Source organism: Xyrauchen texanus, chromosome 37, assembly GCF_025860055.1.
Source record: "Xyrauchen texanus isolate HMW12.3.18 chromosome 37, RBS_HiC_50CHRs, whole genome shotgun sequence".
Classification (NCBI taxonomy): Eukaryota; Metazoa; Chordata; class Actinopteri; order Cypriniformes; family Catostomidae; genus Xyrauchen; species Xyrauchen texanus.
Genome location: NC_068312.1, coordinates 34,982,644 through 35,003,805, shown reverse-complemented (window position 1 = coordinate 35,003,805; position 21,162 = coordinate 34,982,644). Strand labels below are relative to the sequence as shown.

Below are 21,162 nucleotides of genomic sequence, written 5' to 3'. Positions count from 1 at the left end.
GTGTTTTTTATTCAGGTCTTTTTGTGCAAGTATAACTGCCCTGGCTCACTAATTGCTGATTAACATATGATTAAAAACTTGCAGACATTTACTGTGGACTTTATTTTTATTGGAAATCAATTTTTAGACCCAATCCATAGGTTTCGTTATTGACAATGCGGGCTTCTATGGTCAATAATAAAACTGACCTGGATGTCTTCAAATTAGTTTTTCAGGAAGGCAGTTAGACAGATAAATTGGTAATTCAGAATATGCTTACAGACCTTTGTCACAGGACACATCTGTGGAACACAAAATAAAATATTTTGAAGAATCTCCAAGTAGCTATTATCCTTACAATGAAAGCATGGGCCATCAAGCTCCAAAAAATAACCAAAAAAGCACCATTAAAAGTAGTCCATTTGACTACAATACTGTAAATCAGAATCAGAGTTTTATTGCCAAGCGTTCTCATGTACACAGAGAATTGTCTTTGGTGATTGGAGAACAAATGCACACAGAACATTACAGTGAGACTGAGTATAAGACAAGGTAAGAGTATAAAAAGACATACAAATGATAGGACATATAACAGAATGGCGTTGTGGTAATGTATGTGCAAGGTATGTGCAGTTATATATGGAACATAGCGTTATTTTGACTCGTCATTTTATTTTGACTCGTCACTCCTTTTCTTTAAGAAAAATCAAAAGTTGAGGTTACAGTGAGGCATTTTACAATGGAAGTGTATGCGTCCATTTTTTGGAGGGTTTAAAGGCAGAAATGTGAAACTTATAATTTTATAAAAGCACTTACATTAATTCTTCTGTTAAAACGTGTGTATTATTTGAGCTGTAAAGTTGTTTAAATGTAATATTTACAGTCATTTTAGGGTTTTAGGGTTTGTTGACATTATATCATCATGGCAATGAAGTTGTCAAATTTGTTAACTTTTTACAGAAAATGTTTACATGCATATTGTTTATGTCTTGTGGCTATACTTTTGAAACAGTGAGTATTTTAATGTTAAAAAATTGGCCTCATTCACTTCCATTGTGAATGCCTCACTGGAAAACAGATTTATTTATTTATTTTTTAAGAAAAGGAGGGGCAAGTCCAAATTATTTATGCCTCCAATGCTGTCAATCGAGCTTAACTTGTATTGAACCTGGAAATATTATATATTCCTTTAAGAATGGTGTAAATCTTTGAATAGAAGAGCAGTACATCATATCTTTACTCTAGTTGTGGCTGTCTCTGCGTTATCTCTATGACCCCAAAAGCCCTGTCTGCACTTTCTGTCTCTAGGAGAAATGGAGCATGAAAATTGCCATCAGTTAGGAGTAAACTTATGAAAAGAGAAGATGTCTGTGTTGGCATATTTCCGTAGTGAATTACTCAAACTGCAGTTTGAACATGCTTTTAGTTGTTTTGGTGCCTTAATTGACTTGGAAAGATTGTTTTTTTTTACTCTCTGCTATTTGTTGACTATAGAAAATAAGTCTTTCACAACGACCATGTGGAAAAATGCCTTTTTGGAGTATAAATTTAAGATTAGATTAATGATTTTCACCTGGCAGATGATAAAACGGGCAGAAAAATGGACCTGAGCCATATATAGGGGGGGAAGTATTGTAGAGGCTATTTTGACTTGGGCCAGTAAGTAGCTGCATAGCAACTCCCTATCTACCACCTATAAAACCTTAGCAACCACAAAGAATAGCATTGTTCTGCTATTTGAGAACAATTGATTTAAAGAACATTTGAAAGGCATCTATCATCTTTACGTGCCCTTCAGGTTAACATGCTTTTGAAAGGCCAGCTCGGCTTTTATTCCTATTTAATTTGCCCCACCCAAATGGGCTTGTAGGTCAAAGCACACATTCCCTTCCTGTACAGGAATTCCAGAGCACATGGAAAAAACAACATGCACAGTAAATCCAAATCTGCGGCCAGGATAAATTTGGTTTCTTCCTCGCAAGCCTTTTTTCACCTTTAAGTAATTTTGGTACAGCATGTGGAAGTCATTTCAGCCCTCTAGTTGGTATGAGTGTCACCATATGGAACCAATTAGCTCTCTGGAGAGGGACAGGCAACCTTTTTTTAAAACATGGCAATGTCATCTAGACGGCCCGTCTGCCCACCATCTGACCTGGCTGTGCCACTTTAAGAAATTATGCAATGTAATTCTATGACATCTATATTCACTTGCTGGAAAACAGTAGCATATAATGTGAAACATTACTAAATTATTTTTATTGTCAACCCATTTTTAACTTAACAAGTCAAGACATTATTCAGAGGACAGGGAGCCAATTTATTTTCTAAAAAAGTAATGCTTTTGCAAAAAATGCTAGTTTGCGTTTGTTGACAAAATGTTTTGCATTCACTTGCAATAGTTTGCAGTACCTCACAATAAGTTGCGTTCACTTGCAATAGTTTGCAGTACCTCACAATAAGTTGCGTTCACTTGCAATAGTTTGCAGTACCTCACAATAAGTTGCGTTCACTTTCAATAGTTTGCAGTACCTCACAATAAGTTGTGTTCACTTGCAATAGTTTGCAGTACCTCACAATAAGTTGTGTTCACTTGCAATAGTTTGCAGTACCTCACAATAAGTTGTGTTCACTTGTAATAGTTTGCAGTACCTCACAATAAGTTGCGTTCACTTGCAATAGTTTGCAGTACCTCTCAATAAGTTGTGTTCACTTGCAATAGTTTGCAGTACCTCACAATAAGTTGCGTTCACTTGCAATATTTTGCAGTACCTCACAATAAGTTGCGTTCACTTTCAATAGTTTGCAGTACCTCACAATAAGTTGTGTTCACCTGCAATAGTTTGCAATACCTCACAATAAGTTGTGTTCACTTGCAATAGTTTGCAGTACCTCACAATAAGTTGCGTTCACTTGCAATAGTTTGCAGTACCTCACAATAAGTTGTGTTCACTTGCAACTCAATAAGTTGTTCACTTGCAATAGTTTGCAGTACCTCACAATAAGTTGTGTTCACTTCACTAGTTTGCAGTACCTCACAATAAGTTGCGTTCACTTGCAATAGTTTGCAGTACCTCACAATAAGTTGTGTTCACTTGCAACTCAATAAGTTGTTCACTTGCAATAGTTTGCAGTACCTCACAATAAGTTGTGTTCACCTGCAATAGTTTGCAATACCTCACAATAAGTTGTGTTCACTTGCAATAGTTTGCAGTACCTCACAATAAGTTGTGTTCACTTGCAATAGTTTGCAGTACCTCACAATAAGTTGTGTTCACTTGCAATAGTTTGCAGTACCTCACAATAAGTTGTGTTCACTTGCAATAGTTTGCAGTACCTCACAATAAGTTGCGTTCACTTGCAATAGTTTGCAGTACCTCACAATAAGTTGTGTTCACTTGCAATAGTTTGCAGTACCTCACAATAAGTTGTGTTCACTTGCAATAGTTTGCAGTACCTCACAATAAGTTGTGTTCACTTGCAATAGTTTGCAGTACCTCACAATAAGTTGTGTTCACTTGCAATAGTTTGCAGTACCTCACAATAAGTTGTTCACTTGCAATAGTTGCAGTACCTCAATAAGTTGTGTTCACTTGCACTAGTTTGCAGTACCTCACAATAAGTTGTGTTCACTTGCAATAGTTTGCAGTACCTCACAATAAGTTGCGTTCACTTGCAATAGTTTGCAGTACCTCACAATAAGTTGCGTTCACTTGCAGTACCTCACAATAAGTTGCGTTCACTTGCAATAGTTTGCAGTACCTCACAATAAGTTGTGTTCACTTGCAATAGTTGCAATACCTCACAATAAGTTGTGTTCACTTGCAATAGTTTGCAGTACCTCACAATAAGTTACGTTCACTTGCAATAGTTGCAGTACCTCACAATAAGTTGTGTTCACTTGCAATAGTTTGCAATACCTCACAATAAGTTGTGTTCACTTGCAATAGTTTGCAGTACCTCACAATAAGTTGTGTTCACTTGCAATAGTTTGCAGTACCTCACAATAAGTTGCGTTCACTTGCAATAGTTTGCAGTACCTCACAATAAGTTGTGTTCACTTGCAATACCTCACAATAAGTTGTGTTCACTTGCAATTGTTTGCAGTACCTCACAATAAGTTGCGTTCACTTGCAATACCTCACAATAAGTTGTGTTCACTTGCAATAGTTTGCAATACCTCACAATAAGTTGTGTTCACTTGCAATAGTTTGCAATACCTCACAATAAGTTGCGTTCACTTGCAATAGTTTGCAGTACCTCACAATAAGTTGTGTTCACTTGCAATAGTTTGCAGTACCTCACAATAAGTTGCGTTCACTTGCAATTGTTTGCAGTACCTCACAATAAGTTGCGTTCACTTGCAATACCTCACAATAAGTTGTGTTCACTTGCAATAGTTTGCAATACCTCACAATTTGGGGTTCAGTGTCTTGCCCAAGGACACCACAACTCCACATGCCGAAGTGTCCTTGGGCAAGACACTGAACCCCAAATTGCTCCCAATGGCAGGCTAGCACCTTGGTGTATGAATGTGTGTGTGAATGGCTGAATAAGACGCAGTGAGCGCTTTGAATATCGCTAAGGTTAAAAAGGTGCTATATATGTGCAGACCAGAGTTTCCGCTAGAAAAAAATGGTGGGTTTCATTTTACGGACATTTTGATGATATGCCGGTCAAATATATCGCCTCTTAATTAATCAAGTTGAGGAAAACTGGAGGCAGTCTATGTAACTTAAAAAATGACACAATCAGGTCGTATAGAATGCAACATATTATTATTAGCTTAACTTTCAAATAGACGAAAAAAAATACATGAACGTCCGATTGACGCCAATTGTTTTTTACTGTGGTTTCACACACATTCACTTTTTGAAACATTGAGGCACGGATGTACCTAATACAAATAAATAAAACATCTCCAGTTAACTAGCAGATCATTCATTTAGTCCGTTATTAAATAAGAGATCTAGCGCTAAAATCTGTTGTTTTTAAATCAAGCTGAGCGCTTCGTGTCCGCTGCTATCAGTTGCATGGACGACGCTGCTGCGCGAGTTGCGCAATCTTCACTAGGACGCGCGTTTCAATCTGTCGCCGTTGCGGAGACTCTCTATTAATTCGGTGAAATCACAAAATAAAATGCACACAAACGTGTCCCTGCTTGATATAGACTGTAACCATGCACTGATGAACATAGGCTATTCAGTTTTGATGATAGAGGAAAAAAACTGCACGAATCGCGCGGATTAGCACTGATCTATCTATAATGAGATGTTCCTGATTCACCATCGTCTGGCCTCTGAAAAAAGCTTTTAAAGCTAGTCTGCCTGGGCCTGGCCATATTTGAAACGTCTCACTCAATCGTTCGTTGTTTAGGTCTATATTGCGGCCGTTTTAGGCGTGCGCTTTATTTGAAATGCAGCATGCGATGTTGTTTCATAACTTTCAAACGATAGAGCCTGTTCCTTTATAACATAGCAAGAGATCGGTGTATTTTTGCTTTAGGCCTATACATTTTAGGCTTATTCTCAAATTCAGATTGTGTTAGGGGAACGGGATTATTAGGCAATTTTAATCGGACAATTTGACCGGTGAGATTTAATTTTGTCGGACATTTAATTTTTTTTACCGGCCAATGTCCGGTAATTACCGGACAACGGAAACCCTGGTGCAGACCCTTTAGCATTTACGTTTCCTTGCATAAAACGTTGCATTCACTTACTCGCAATAATTTGTGTTCCCTTACAATGATATTTGTGTTCCCTCGCAATAGCTTTATCCATCTCTTAAGAAAATTATCCAATGTTTTACTTTACCTTGCTATTAAAACTTCATAAAACATTAAAAACATTAAGTTCTTTTTCTCAGAAAAATTGTCTATTGAATAACAGAGAAAAAAGTGAGAACTCATGCCAAAGCGCAAATGAACGTCTGAACAAAAAAGCAAATCAGACATGCGGATCGCTTTTCTTTTGTCTTTTCTTCAAAATATAATCAGGTGTGTTTCTTTAAGCGTGCGTCTTTGTGTCATACGGCTTTTCTTGTCAACACTGCATATAAAAACCCTGGCTGTTAGACAGGATTGGGAAGTAACTAAATGCATGTAACAGGAATACGTATTTAAATATATTGATATTTAGAATACAGTTACATTCAAAAAGTATTTGGATTACTGAAGAGATTACTTTGCATTTTATTGTCATTTGTTTCATTTACTATTTTGTCCTTTCAGATGGAAAACATTTATACATATAAATTATGTGATCCAAAGTGCATTTGAACAGCGGTGAAACACTTTCTTATGATGTGTTACATTCATATGAGCGGACAGAGAAGTACGTTTGGAGCAGAAGAAATAGAAATAAACCTTGTGTAAATTGTCAGCTTTACGCTAAACTAAAATGCTTTTTCTAGCCATTTTACATGCACATGTTACCAGACACAATCATATTTTTTATAGAGAAAATTCATGTTGGATCATAATTTCTTTTTTTCTAGTAAGACCTTTGATATTAGGGCAAAAATGTTATTCTTGAAAATAATTTTTTTTGTGTGTTTTCCTGTAAAAAATATCTAAAAATCCTTAAAACAAGATCAATTAGGTTAGTCAAAACAAGTGAAAAAATCTACCAGTGCTGAAGAAGTAATCCAAAGTATTTAGAATACGTTACTGACCTTGAGTAATCTAACGGAATACGTTACAAATTACATTTTACAGAATGTATTCAGTAGTGTAGTGGAATTACATTTCAAAAGTAACTCTCCCAACCCTGCTGTTAGATTATATGCTGTGGCGCATCACGTAGTGTACGGCATCCAACTGTTTAATAAGACTTTTTACAGCTAAACTATTAAAGCCGTGTCAGAAATAATCTGCAGAATGACTCCTGACAAATACTCTTCACAACACCTTTCAAATAAACTTTTAGATGCATAATAACAGGAAAATTGATCACAGGTCGCAGAGTATTTTGATGACCCACAATAAACAAACGGCACTTTGATGGATGTAGCAGCGGTGCATTAAAGAACTAAATGTAAAGAACTAAAGAGACAAAACTTCTCAGAGAGAAAGCCTGTTATTGTGGAACTCTGCACAAATACAGGCTCCTATATTTATCTATTAATCATTGTAGCATTAAAGGGGTCATGAACTGAGAAATCAAAATTTCCTTGATCTTTTGACATGTAAGAGGTCATTGTACTATAAAAACATCCTGTAAGTTTCAGAACTCAAAACTTTCTCGTTAGTCTAAAAACAGCTTATATTGAAGCCAATCTGCTAAAACGACAGGATGTTGAATGTGCCACTTTATTACGTAATAGGGTGGCTTAACACCGCCTCCGCAGAAGAAGATCAACGCCGCCTTCTACATCACTGCCGGTTTAGCCCCGCCCACCGATTCACACATGTAGTAGGTAAATAATGAGAGAGGCAAACGCAGGTCTACGCAGAAACCAAACAATAAAGATGGCTCCGAAGACAACAAGATGCTGTGCATTGCCAAGTTGTGGAAAAACACAGTCATTGCATTGCCTTCCTTCTGATCCCAACATTAGGAAAGAGTGGATTAACTTTATTTTTAATGAAGTTCCAGTAAGAACTTGGTCCTTTTGATCACTTCATTTTACTGCGGATTCATTTACAAACAAGGCACAATTCGACGCAGGATTTTCAGAAGGATTGAAAATAAAACACATATTTTTATTTATTAAGTAAAAAATCGATTTTTCATCAGGGATACGATTTTAAAATAATTTGGGTCAAGAATTGCGATTTGTAACCGAATCGATTTTTTTACCCCAGCCCTAATTATTACTATGGCTTTACTACAAATGTCAGTTGAATTATAGTTACTGTAGTAAAATCATGGTCAATTTCGAGGCTACTATGGTTTTACTGATATACTTACTGTTGTAACACCATGGGATGGAAAGGCGATGGAAATTTAAGTTTAAATCTGCACAAAATCTTTTTTTTTTACATTTTAAAAAAGGCATAAAAACCTCATATGAATAACAAACAACACAGACTGGCCTGATGGGGCAAGTGACCGCTCATCAACTGACCTGACTCTCACACTGGCCCCCGGGTCACTGGGCTATCCTTCTTATTGAGCCCTGCCTAGTTCATTTCCCAATCAAAGCCCTTGTGTATATTCAAATCATATTTACACTGGCCTCTTTCCGAGCAGGCAGGATTTTTCTGGCCTAAATTTTGTTATGTCACTAGATCCAATTTACGATATGTTACATTTATCGAGCCGAACAGGAATTATACACAGTAGAGGCTGGCACTTTAACACACTGACCTACTTAATACTTAACAGCCCAACACGGGGGCCGAATGCTCTCCAGATTTACCCAGAATTCACGGTTTGATGTCATGTTAAGATTGTCAGCACAAGCCAATGTGTGATTTAAACTCAAGATGAACACAAGTATATACAGCGATCACTGGATCTGGACACATAGTTTATTGACTCGGCTGTGATTTATGTTAAAACTTGTTGTACATTTATGCTCTCTGTGCTTTCAGACATATCACTCACCAGAGCTGTAATCCATTACGCCCAGCCGGCTCCATTAAATTAGGCTGAATTGAATTTGCCTGTCTTGTAATCTGCGTCTCTTGTTGATTCTAAAAGAGTTTGCTGTCGGAGATGATCGTGCTACCAATGATGAACCTTGTTTCAAATTAAAACAAAATCATAATGCTGTACACATGCAATGCAGTTTCATTGCAAAGCCCTATGAAAGAGAGAGTCATGAATATTAACTGAATTTGAATCTGAATTGAATTCACAAAATTATGCTCGGATTAGCATTATTTTAACCAAGCCATTCAGCTCAAATGAAACCAATACCAAGACTTCAAATTTGGATTAAAGTTGTCTGTTTAAGAACCATTCTTAGGCATGGTTTATTCCCAAAAGATGTTATTACGCTTTTAATCCAAAATCAAAGCAAGTGTGCACTCTCTCTTTCTGTCAGGCCCCTCTGCATCCAGTCCGCAGCTTCTAACCGAGAGTCTGTCATTTGACTCAGGCCCCTGTCTCGGATCCCACGAGGCCCCACAGCGCCTCTGCTCTGACCCTGGACCCCTGGAATCACAGCACTGCAATGGCACAAGTGAGAACGGACCGCAAGATGTCCCGCCTCCACCTCCCAAAACATGCCCCCCTTTACCTGGGCCAAAGCCTCAAGGTTCGTTCTGTACATTTAAATGGATGGTCCACCCAAAAATTTGAATTCTGTCAACACGTACTTGTTGCAAATCCATCTTTCATCTGTGCAACACAAAATAGTAGATGTTGAAGAATGTCCAAGCTGCTCTTTTCCATACATTTAAATCACATAGTGACCAGGGGCTGTCAACAGGTTTGGGTATTCATACAGAATATTCGATTCTGATTCCCATGGGTATATTTTTTGTTATAATGTCCTTTTTAGCATATGAAAGAAATTAACTCTCAGGAAATTATACAGGGGAAATTTTAGGCACGTTTTGAAAATATAAATTTTACAAATTGGATTTTATCATTTAGTTTTTCAGCATTTTGGTCACATTTGAACTTTTTTAAAATGTACTAATCCATTCTATCAATACATATGTTATCTTGATATTATATTGTGTATATACTATATATATTATGTATAATTATATATTATATATATATATATATTATAATTATATATATATATATATATATATACACTTAGTTACATGTTTATTGTTTACATGCATAATTTGAAGGAAAGAAAGAAAACATTTTATAAATGATGATATCTTCCTTTTTAATGCCCAGTTTTTGTTGCCAACTGTTAGTATTTTGTGTATATATAAATATATGCAAGTCACAGTTATTTTAATGTTTCCTGTATTCTGTGTGATCTCATAAATATTTATTGATATCATAAGATATGCAAGTATGATGTAATCTAATAAAAGCACTTGTTATTGTAGCCAGTTGTTCCAATTTAACAGCCATGTGTCTCTGTGGTGCATTCATGTGATCATACACTCGTCTAACTCTATTGATTTCCGTATTGATTTTGTCTCGCGCAGTGCCCCCGAAACCACCTCATCTAAAGCAGCAGACCTCTCGACGGCCACACCCCCCCCGACAAACCCCTCCCCCCGCCACCCTGCCGTCCACTTCCCGCTGACCCTCGCCAATCACGTGGCACTTTACCGAGAGCAGAGGGAAGCTCCTCCCCAACTTGTGTCCTCTCGCTCATCGAGAAGTTTGAGAGGTGAGAGAGAAAACAAGCAGCCGAGTGATTGTTACTGGAACCGGTTTTTAGATTATGGTACATTTTTAATTATTCATAGCTACAATTGCATCTGATTTGCTGTTCTCGGGTAATTATATCGCTGTTTGTTTGTTGATCACAGGTAAACAGAAACATATAGATTTCTATTCATGTTACATTTAATTTACCATATATTGGCCATCATTTCATTGTTTTTTTGTACTCTTTGTTTAGATAATCATAGTTTTAGACATGTAATATTTTTTTTTTATTATGGATTTTTATAGTTGAATATTGAATGACTGGTTATGGGACAAGGCTAAAACAGTCAAATATATCCATAAAAGGCATTTAAAAAAGTTCTAAAAATAAATGATATAGGCCTGGTAAAAGTTTCCAATTCAGTTTTAATGTGAGAAAAAGTTAAAATCTGTTTGTTTGAATAATAATCAACTCCTTGGACATGAAAGTGCCAATGTAGAAGAAACATCCATAAATTGATTGCGATGTAAAACAATGTTCCCAAGAAAACATGTTTAGTTTGAAACATTTTGATTAGGCACAGGAAATAAATTAAGAAACACCTGGAATATATCTTGATATTTATTTATTTTTCTATAAAATAGCATAGACGGAGTGACCCATGTATATTTTTTGAAAAATTGCTATGGGTAAAAGAAATTAAGGATTTTTGCGCTTACTTTCAGGGAGCAGATCATTGTGGTGCAAGATATCACCGGGGGAGTGATGTGCACCCCACGAGTCCCCGAACCACAGGCAGCTGCTGGGGCAGTTAGCCAGCCACCCTCTGAGTTCATCTTACCTTGCACCTCCCTTGAAGCTCCACTAGAGGCACCGCTGGCAGAAGCAGAGGTAGAGAAAGAAGAAAAGGACGAAACGGAGGTGGACGAAACCGAGGAAGACAACAGCGAACTCGGAGCATCTTGCTCAGAGAAGCGTCTCTCTATGGAATCAGGCTACGGTGCCTGTGATAAACTGCTGGACACTATGGAAATGAGGGACCTTATGGCCAACCAATCAGAAATCCCCTCTGACCGCTTGTCCCTCCCACCATCCCAGATGGATGGGAAGCTGGCCAATAGGGATAGTGGTATTGACAGCATCAGTTCGCCCTCGCACAGTGAGGAGCTGTGCTTTGTTGGGGATGAGGACCGGATTGGTCATGAGAGGGACATTTGCCAATGCAGCCCGGGGCCCAGCCTCTCTTGCGGCTATGCCGAGGGGCTTGAAGGAGAGGGGGCCAGCGGTGTAGAGGGTGGCAGAGACTCAGAGGGGGACAGTGATATGGAGGAAGGCAGTGGGGATGAGAGTGAAATGAATCCGATGGCTCTACAACCTCTCCCTAAAGCTGAGAGACAAGACTCCTCTGAGGTGAATATTGAGCAAACCTGCATGACATATTTCCAGTTTTTCAAAAGTTGGGGAAATAGTTAGATCATAAAATAAAATTTGAGTAAATTAAACCCTTCCTTAAAACCTGCGAGGCAATTAGTGCACGGTAATTTCTTACTGTAGTCTTACAATAGTCTTATATTGTAGCAAATAGTGTTTTTTTTCTGGCTTAAAGCATAAAGCCTACTAAATTTAGTTGAAAACAAGACTTCTTATCTCATTAAAAAACAAATGTCAAGTATATTTATAGTGTTTTAAGGAAGGTAGATGCATTTACTGAAAAAACAAGTAAAAAATAGTAAGTAAGTATTAGATTTTATTCAGTGTAGCATTTTTGACAGACATTTAACATTTACACACATATAATTTGACTCCAGTCATATTAGTGTCATAGAAAAAACTATTCATCATAACTGTGGTCGCAAAATAGTACTCACTTCCCAGTAACTCCTCTTATCAAACACTTTTGGTTGCAGAATAAATGAATCATGGGTGATATGTTTGCAACGAGGATATTTCTGCAGTGGCATCGGTAATTGAAAATGCCTGCATTTGCTTAATGCAGCTTCCACACCAATAAGTGTCAGTTTAAAGTCCAAGACCACTGATGTATCAGTAGTTTAGGTAGATAAATTAGACCCAGCAAACTATAAGCAAAAAATAATTTAGTACACTAATATGTTTTAATAGAACTCACTTTTAATTGTTTTAAGACGTGTTTTAATTATTTAACTTTTTATTAGATGGTTTAAGTAGACAGTGACATAAAATTTAGGCATAGGTTAACCTTCAGAATAAGATGCACCTTATTCTACACAACTTGTTGTTGCAGGTGTGTTCAGCAAGTGTTGTCTTGTTTTCCAGCTTTCAGTCCAGCAGCGAGTGTTTAACATTGCTAATGAGCTGCTGCATACAGAAAAGGCTTACGTGTCCAGACTGCACCTCCTGGATCAGGTGTTCTGCGCTCAGCTGATGGAGGAGGCTCGAACCCGCAACTTTTTCCCCTGTGAGGTGGTCATGGGCATCTTCTCCAACATCTGCTCCATATACTGCTTCCACCAGCAGTTCCTGCTGCCTGCACTGGAGAAACGGATGGAGGAGTGGTAAGAAAGAAAGAAACAAACAAACAAAGAAACAAAGAAAGAGAGAAAAGAAATAAAGAGAAATTAAAGAGAGAAAAAGAACTAAATAAGAAAAGAACGAAAGAGAATAGAAAAAAAGAAAAAAATGAAGGAAAGAGAAAATAAAGAAAAGAGAAAAAATGAAGGAATGCAAATAGAAGGATAGAAAAATGAAGAAAGAAAGAAAAAAGATGGAAATAATGAACAAAGAAAGAAAAAGAAGAAATGAAGTTAAGAGTAAAGAAAGAGAACAAATTAAGGAAAGAAAGAATGAAAGAAATAAAGAAAGTGAAAAAATGAAGGAAAGAGAAAAAAGAACGATAGAAAAAAAGAAGAAAAGATAAGAAAAGCAAGAGAAAAGATTGAAAAAGAAAAACATTAGGAAAGAGTAAAGAAAGAAAAAAGAAAGAACATTTAATAAAAGAGAAAAAAGAAGGATAGAAAAAAGAAGAAAAGAAATGAGAAGAAAGAAAGAGAAAAAATAAGGAAAGAGAAAAAGAAAGAAGGAAAGAAAGAAAGAAAGAGAGGACGGACTGTAAAAGGATAATATGTGCTTATAAACATATTTTAATTGGTATATAATAAAATAATAAGGCACAAAAGACTGTACAGTGTTTTACCACAGTTAAAGGTCTGACGTCTGCCTCAGGTGATTTATTGCTTAAAACAACAGCAATATGATAAAGACACCAATGTTTAACAGATTCATATATTATGAATAATAATCACAATAAATGATTCTGCCTCAAAGTAATATAGTTTATCATAGATATCTTTGTCGATATCAGGGTTCTCACAGTCATGGAAAATCTGGAAATACCAGGGAATTTTTTAAATTGTGAAAAGTCATGGACATTTTCTATGGTAAATATATGTACATTTTTCTGGCTATCCTCATCTTTAAAAGATTTCACCCACTAGAAACTTCTCTTTCTGACTGCAATCTCTACTAAATATTTTAAAATCTATAGTCATGGAAAAGTAATTGAAAGTCCTTTTTATACAGATGTAGCTAGAATTTGTATGTATCTGAACAGCAGTTAAAGCAATCACTGAAATATTGAGAGATCATTTTGTACACAAACTAAACTCTCCTATTGTTTTAAAATATGTAGAATTTGGAAAAGGGAAGGGTGACCTTCTCAGAGTGTTTCGACAAAAATGTGTAATGCGGAGAGAACCTTGACTTCTGCTCCTCTCCCTTAGGGATCTGAACCCCCGCATCGGCGATATCCTGCAGAAGCTGGCCCCTTTCCTGAAGATGTACGGAGAGTATGTCAAAAACTTTGACAGAGCCATGGAGCTGGTGAATACCTGGATGCAACGCTCCTCTCAATTCAAAGCCATCATTCATAACATCCAGGTAACGCTCAGGGCCTAAGCGCAGAGATTCAAAAAACAAGGAATTTATTTAAATACAATTAATAAAAATAAATAAACTCCCACAAGGGGGAAACAAACATAAACTACCCCATAAGGGGAAAAGGTGTCCAGGCTGGGGCAGAGGGTAACTGAAACAGGCAGGACTGGATAATAGGGCAAACACACAGGACTGACTAGAACCATGCCAACCAACAGGACCGACTAGAATACACAAAAGACTGGAAACAAGACGAACTGGCCCTGGACAGCAAACATGAGGAGACTAAAATAGGGAGTGAAATCAACAGGTTAACAAGAGAGGGCAGGTGTGACTAATAAACAGATTATGGGCAAACAAAGAAACAAAACAAAGCCACATGCTCTCACAAGACAAAACACCCGAATGTCATGAGCGCACATTGCCAAGGCAACAAGGCAATATATGCCCATGCCAAAAAACCAAACAAGACGAGAGAATGCGTAGCAATGCCAATCAAAGTGATGCCACGCATTCTCCCACTAAATGAAGCCTGAACGTATATCGCGAGGCAAACCCCACGCGATGCACACAACAGGCGACAAAAACAAGACAGGACACCTGTGCGAGAGTTCGGCCACACCCGACACCTCAGACCGAAGTGACCGAACCTCAGCACAGCATGAAGACAGCTTGCGACCCGGGCGCGCAGCGCAAAGCGAGCGCAATGGGAGTCTGTGGTCTTGAGAGACAGATGTAGATTATTGACGTGAGTGCATGCACCAAGATGACAAGTGCAATGCACTCATGCCAATACAGGACAAGACATGGAACATGAGTGTCCATATCCCGACACCAAAACCAAACAAGACAAAGTTGTTCCAAAACCTAGTGAGCAGCTATTTATTTTCATGTATATAGACCCATTTGTACTGTGTGAGAAAAATAGTTTCTGTGATATTATAAATAAAACATGGTCTTTAGCTGGGGCTAAACTGTGTAACTTTTTAATTGTTAAAATAATTTATTTTATCTCAGATAATATGTAGAGACAACTACAGCGTGAGCTGTTCATAGGTTAATTAGTTGAAAACTGTAAACGGTGTTTCTTAGGTTCTATGAAAATGTCTCTCTTTTACATTTACATTATCCAAAGTGAATTATAAAAGAGGAATACATTATAAGCAAATCATCTTAAGAGACAGTGGTGTGAAAAGTGCTGTATTACAAAGTTTCACTATCATCAGAATAGTTGTATTCAAGACAGATTAAAGATTTATTTTTTAGGGACTGGTTATGTATTTATGGAATAGATTCGTTTTTAGCCGTTTTTTGAAGACAGAGAGTGAGTCTGCTTCATGGATTGAGTTGGGAAGGTCATTCCACCAATGTGGTACGATGAAACCAAAAGTCCGGGAAAGTGTTTGGGTGCCTCTTTGTGTTGGTACAAGGCAATGTTCCTTAGCCGACCGCAGGCTTCTGGTGGGAACGTAGCTCTGCAGAAATGATTTTAGGTATGCTGGAGCAGACCCAGTGACTGTTCTGTATGCCAGCTTCAGAGCCTTGAATTTGATACTGCATATTATCTGCATAAACCGCCAGCAAGTTCAGAGAGACAGTGAATGGTGTAACATGTGCTCTCTTTGGTTCATTAAGGATCAGATGTGCTGCTGCATTCTGGATGATTTGCAGGGGTCTAATCGCGCATGCAGGGAGGCCTGCAATGAGAGCGTTACAGTAGTCTAGTCTAGTTATGACAAGCGACTGAACAAGAAGTTGTGTGGCATGTTCAGAGAGCAAGGGTCTTATCTAGCTGATATTGTAGAGAGTAAATCTACATGATTGTGCTGTCTTTTAGATGTGGTCTGTGAAATTGAGTTGGTTATCGATGGTTACCCCTAGATTTCTGACCGTTTTGAAAGGCGTTACTGTAGTTGTACCCAGCTGCATGGTGATGTTGTGTTCAACAGCAGGGTTGGCTGGAAAGACAAGGAGCTCAGTCTTGGCTGGGTTGAGTGGTGTTCCTTCATCCAGGTCGAGATATCTGCCAAACAGGCAGAGATTCGAGCAGTCACCATGGTGTCGTTGGGCTGCAAAGACAAGCAGAGCTGTTTGTCATCGGCGTAGCAGTGTTAAGAGAAACCATGTGCCTGAATGATGGGTCCCAGTGATGTTGTGTATATAGAGAAGAGAAGTGGCCCAAGCACTGAGCCCTGAGGTACCCCAGTAAGTAGCTGATGTGACTTGGATGCCTCACCTCTCCAGGCTACCAGGTGTCCTACCTGAGAGATAGGAATTAACCCAGTCAAGCACAGTTCCTGTGATGCCCAGAGTAGAGAGGATGGAGAGTAGGATTTGATGGTTGACTGTGTCAAAGACTGCAGAAAGGTCCAGCAGAATCAGGACGGATGATCTGGATCCAGCTTTCACCTGTCTCAGCGACTCAGTGACAGACAGCAGGACAGTCTTGAATTGTGACTGATTCTCATACAGCAACTTGTTCTGTGAGAGATCTGATTAAAAACTGCCCTTTTAAGTGTTTTCGCCATGAATGGGATGAGAGAGACTGGTCTGTAGGGTTCTACATGTGTGGGGTTAAGTGCAGGTTTTTTCAGCAGCAGGGTTACTTGAGCCTGCTTAAATGTAGTGAGATGCAACCACATTGACTCGACCAATGGTGTGAGTTGGGGGCGGAACTAGCTCTTTGTTTGATAAACAGCTAATGGCGGGCAAATTCAGAAAGCTTTTGAAATCAATGTTGATTTTTTTCAATTCAGTTTTATTTGAAAAAACATTCAATTAAAATAAAATATTTTCTGGAAAATGTTTACTTGGTATTAAATTGACAGTCCAACTTTTATAGAATAAAATTAAAATGATAAAGATTAATCTCATGATGTTCGACAGCCATTAGAACAAAATAATGAAATGGTAATGTCAAATGTCATTAAAAATTAACAATTAAGCATATTTAATTAATAATTTAAATTTGAAAGTCAACTTTCATAATAATAAAATTATTAATGGGTCTCTGGGCCCCATTTTGAAAACCCCAATGCTAGACGAACGTCTCTGATGTTTGTGGCATGTTTTGCTATTTTTTTTGTCTTGGAAAGGAGTACAAAGTTTTTTAGATGGCGTGTGAAGGAAAAAAAAAAAGTTTCTTAAGACATCTGCATTGTATTAATGGCGCTGCATCTACTTTTTTTTTTTTTTTAAAAAGTAAAAACAGTTATAAGCAGCACAGTGAAATGGAGTAGAATATAGGGGTCTCAAGAACCGTTTTTATTAGTTAATCTTCTTTTAACTTAATACAGCATCTTAAAAATACAGAAGACACTGAAAAATCACACAAAATAGACAGATGCAAAACTCAAGAACATGCCCTTTGTGAACAGTCCTTAACCTGCACTTTAAAGGAATAGTTCACCCAAGAATGAAAATTCCTATGCCATTCAGATATGTGTGACTTTCTTTCTTCTGCAGAACACAAATTATTTTCAGAAGAATATCTCCGCTCTGTAGGTCCAGTGCAAAAAAATGGTGTCCAAAACTTTGAAGGTCCAAAACTATGAAGCTCAAAATATCACATAAAGGCATCATAAAACATAACTCCAGTGTAACTCTTTTTTTATTTTGGTTAAGTCAGACTAACAGAGCTAGATAATGTGACTGTTGCTCGGTGCATGCGCAATATAAACAATGTTCCCTCAAACTTTTGTTCTTGCTTAGCAAATCCTATTTCTATTGGGCAGATCCTTCAGCCACCTGAGCAGAATAATAGTATATATATACATTATATACAGTATACTGTGTATATATATATATATATATATATATATATATATATATATATATATATATATATATATATATATATATATATATATATATATATATTATTATTATTATTTTTTTTTTTTTTGGTATTTTAGATAAATATATATTTTTATGAAAATAAAAAACTGAAATATCTTGCTTGCAGAAGTATTCAACCCCCACACATTAATATTTGGTCGAGCCACCTTTTGCTGCAATAACAGCTTTGAGTCTTTTGGGGTACATATATACCAGCTTTGCACACAGTGACAAAGTGATTTTGGCCCATTCTTCTCGGCTGATTTGCTCCAGGTTGTTCAGGTTGGTTGGGTGATGCTTGTGGACTGCAATTTTCAAATAGTGCCACAGATTATTTCTGTTCTTGAGCCACTCCAATGTTGCTTTGGCTTTGTGCTTGGGATCATTGTCCTGCTGAAAGGTGAATTTCTTCCCAAGCTTCAGTTTTTTAGCAGACTGAAGCAGGTTCTCTTGCAGCATTTCCCTATATTTTGCTCCATACATTCTTCCTTCAATTGTAACAAGATGCCCAGTCCCTGCTGATGAGACGCATTCCCACAGCATGATGCTGCCACCACCATACTTCACTGTAGGTGTGTCTTGAGGCATAGGAAGTGATAGGTTTGCGCCACGCATAGTACTTTGAGTTTTGGCCAGAAAGCTCTTGGTCTCATCTGACCACAAAACCTTCTCCCACATTGCAACATGCTTTCTGGCAAACTCCATTCCACTACATGTTTTCAGATGGTACTTTTTGAGAAACGGCTTCTTTCTTTCCACCCTCTCATACAGGCCAGCGTTATGCAGTGCTCTTGATATGGTTGACTGGTGCACCATTACTCCACTCCCAGCCACTGAACTCTAGAGATCCTTCAAAGTGATTGTTGGCCTCACTGTGGCTTCTCTCACAAGTCTCCTCTTTGTTAGTGCGCTAAATTTTGAGGGACAGCCTTTTCTTGGCAGTGCCTGGGTGGTGTGGTGCAGCTTCCACTCCCTGATTATTTATCCAACTGTGCTCACTGGGATATCCAAATATTTGGATATTAGTTTGTATCCTTTCCCAAATCTATGCATTTTTATTACTTTATCTCTAACTTCTGTGGAATGCTCTTTGGTCTTAATTTTCCTTCAGATTCACAGCCTGACAAATGATCCTTCAACAATGGGTTTTTTATCCAGAAAATGTGATTGCAACTGTGATTCTTAGGTGGATGCCAATGGTAAAATAATTGTGTCCTCGTTAGGGCAATTTCTTTCATCTGTGTAACCTGGCAGCTTCCACAGCACAGGGGTTGAATACTTATGCAAGCAAGATATTTCAGTTTTTGTATATATATTTCCCAACATAAAACCAATGTCACCTAACAATAATAGATTTTGAGTTCCAGTGTTTTTAAATAAAATACCAAACAGAATGAAATTTCAATGCACCATTTGTAATTTGGTATTATGAGAGAATTGGTTAGGGGTCTGAATACTTTTGCAGGGCACTTATATATATAATATATATATATATATATATATATATATACATATACATATACATACACAGTACAGAGTTTCTGCTAACAAATTTTGGTGCTAGCCGCGAAGGATAAAGATTGTCGGACAAATCGGTAAAAAATCTGGTCATCTAATTTTGGTGTTTACTTTGTGCTGTAACGTGATGTGCTGTGCATAATAATGTGATATAGACTAATAATGACACAATAATAAAATAAAATAAAATATTATAGACAATATGCCACATATCTTTTCATTTATAAATAAATATTAAAACAACACAAGGTTTCTCACCTTTGCTAATTTCCTTGGCTGTTTATTTTTATGACTATTTCCCTCCTATTTCTCATAGCACAAAAGCTTTTTACTGCCACAGTGAAGTTAAGTGTATTCAGTTTTTCTCTACAACTTAAGGTGCCCATTTATTTATTATTTATACATTTGCACAGAAGTAGATTTTAAACCATCCTGGTGTCCTTCTCCAGATGGAGATGGCAGCACAAGGCTGTTTTAATGTGATTCTGAAGTGAGAAGCTTCTCACTGTGGGCACGCGAGTTGGGAATATCGTCTGTTTTTGCCAGTGTAAGGGATACAACTTGCTGTAGTTGTAACATACTGTATGTATGTTACAAATTATATACAAAAATGTATTGAATAATATAGCAAAGGTACGCTTCCGGTCAAAAGTTTTGAAATATTTGACTGAAATGTTTCTCATCACCTTAAAACTCTTTTGATCTGAAGGCATATTTTTAAATGTTTGAAATTAGTTTTGTAGACAAAAATATAATTGTTCCACCATATTGATGTATTTCATTATAAAACTAAAATTTTATAATAAAAAAAAAAAAAACGTTTTTGAAATTGATGACGGATCAAATCATTAAGAAAAGCAGCCAATAATTGCCCAACATAGATGGGTGATTGGTTGAGAAAATGAGTACATGTCTGCAAATTCTAGGCAAAGGGTGACTACTTTGAAGATGCTAAAATATACCACAGTTTTGATTTATTTTGGATTTGGTTTAGTCACAACATAATTCCCATATTTCCATTTATGTTATTCCATAGTTTTGATGATTTTACTATTATTCTAAAACGTGAAAAAAAATGATAATAAAGAATGAGTGTGTTTCAAAACTATTGACCGGTACTGTATATTTAAAATAAACGTTTAATTCGGCTTGGTCCACCATCTTAGATCACAATTTTCATTGAGCTCACCCTCTGATGTTGGCCAAAATGAGGCATCTTAAAAGACAAGCATAATTTTTCTGTTTAGAACAGCTTTTGTGTCCGGAGTGCCCTTTTGATGCCTAAAAATGGCTAGTATAGAGAAGAGCCCTAGTATCTCAATGAATCTCTAAATATAGAAGTGTAAAAACACAATAGGAGTTAAACTTAAAATAAAATACAATAGTTCTCTGCAAAATTGTAATCGTGACAATATCGAGACAGATTTCGTTTGGTACTAACATAAAGTGTAAGTCAGACAGAGTGAGTACTGTGAGCAATCACACTCTTGGCTGAAATGTGTGAAACCCCTTTCACGGTTTATAACAAGTGTTAATTGCGTGCAAACTTGCATAATTCACACCCATCGACAGAATCAACAGAGTGTGTATTAGTCATTCAGCAATCTCATCCACCAGGTGTGCTCCACGAAATTCAGCTTCACAGTCTGAAACAAGAGCGTTCATGTTAAAAATAACAAG

At 37.2% G+C, this 21,162-nt stretch overlaps 1 protein-coding gene across 1 annotated transcript in view; it reads left to right on the top strand.

Annotated features, from left to right (window-relative positions):
• Window positions 1–21,162, top strand: part of LOC127630485 (FYVE, RhoGEF and PH domain-containing protein 1-like) — a 79,830-nt gene that overhangs the window by 43,089 nt on the left and 15,579 nt on the right. Inside the window, 6 exon segments of the mRNA XM_052108049.1 lie at window positions 8,971–9,183; window positions 10,046–10,097; window positions 10,099–10,233; window positions 10,941–11,625; window positions 12,511–12,749; window positions 13,974–14,130. Of these exon segments, the coding sequence (XP_051964009.1) occupies window positions 8,971–9,183; window positions 10,046–10,097; window positions 10,099–10,233; window positions 10,941–11,625; window positions 12,511–12,749; window positions 13,974–14,130 (1,481 nt within the window).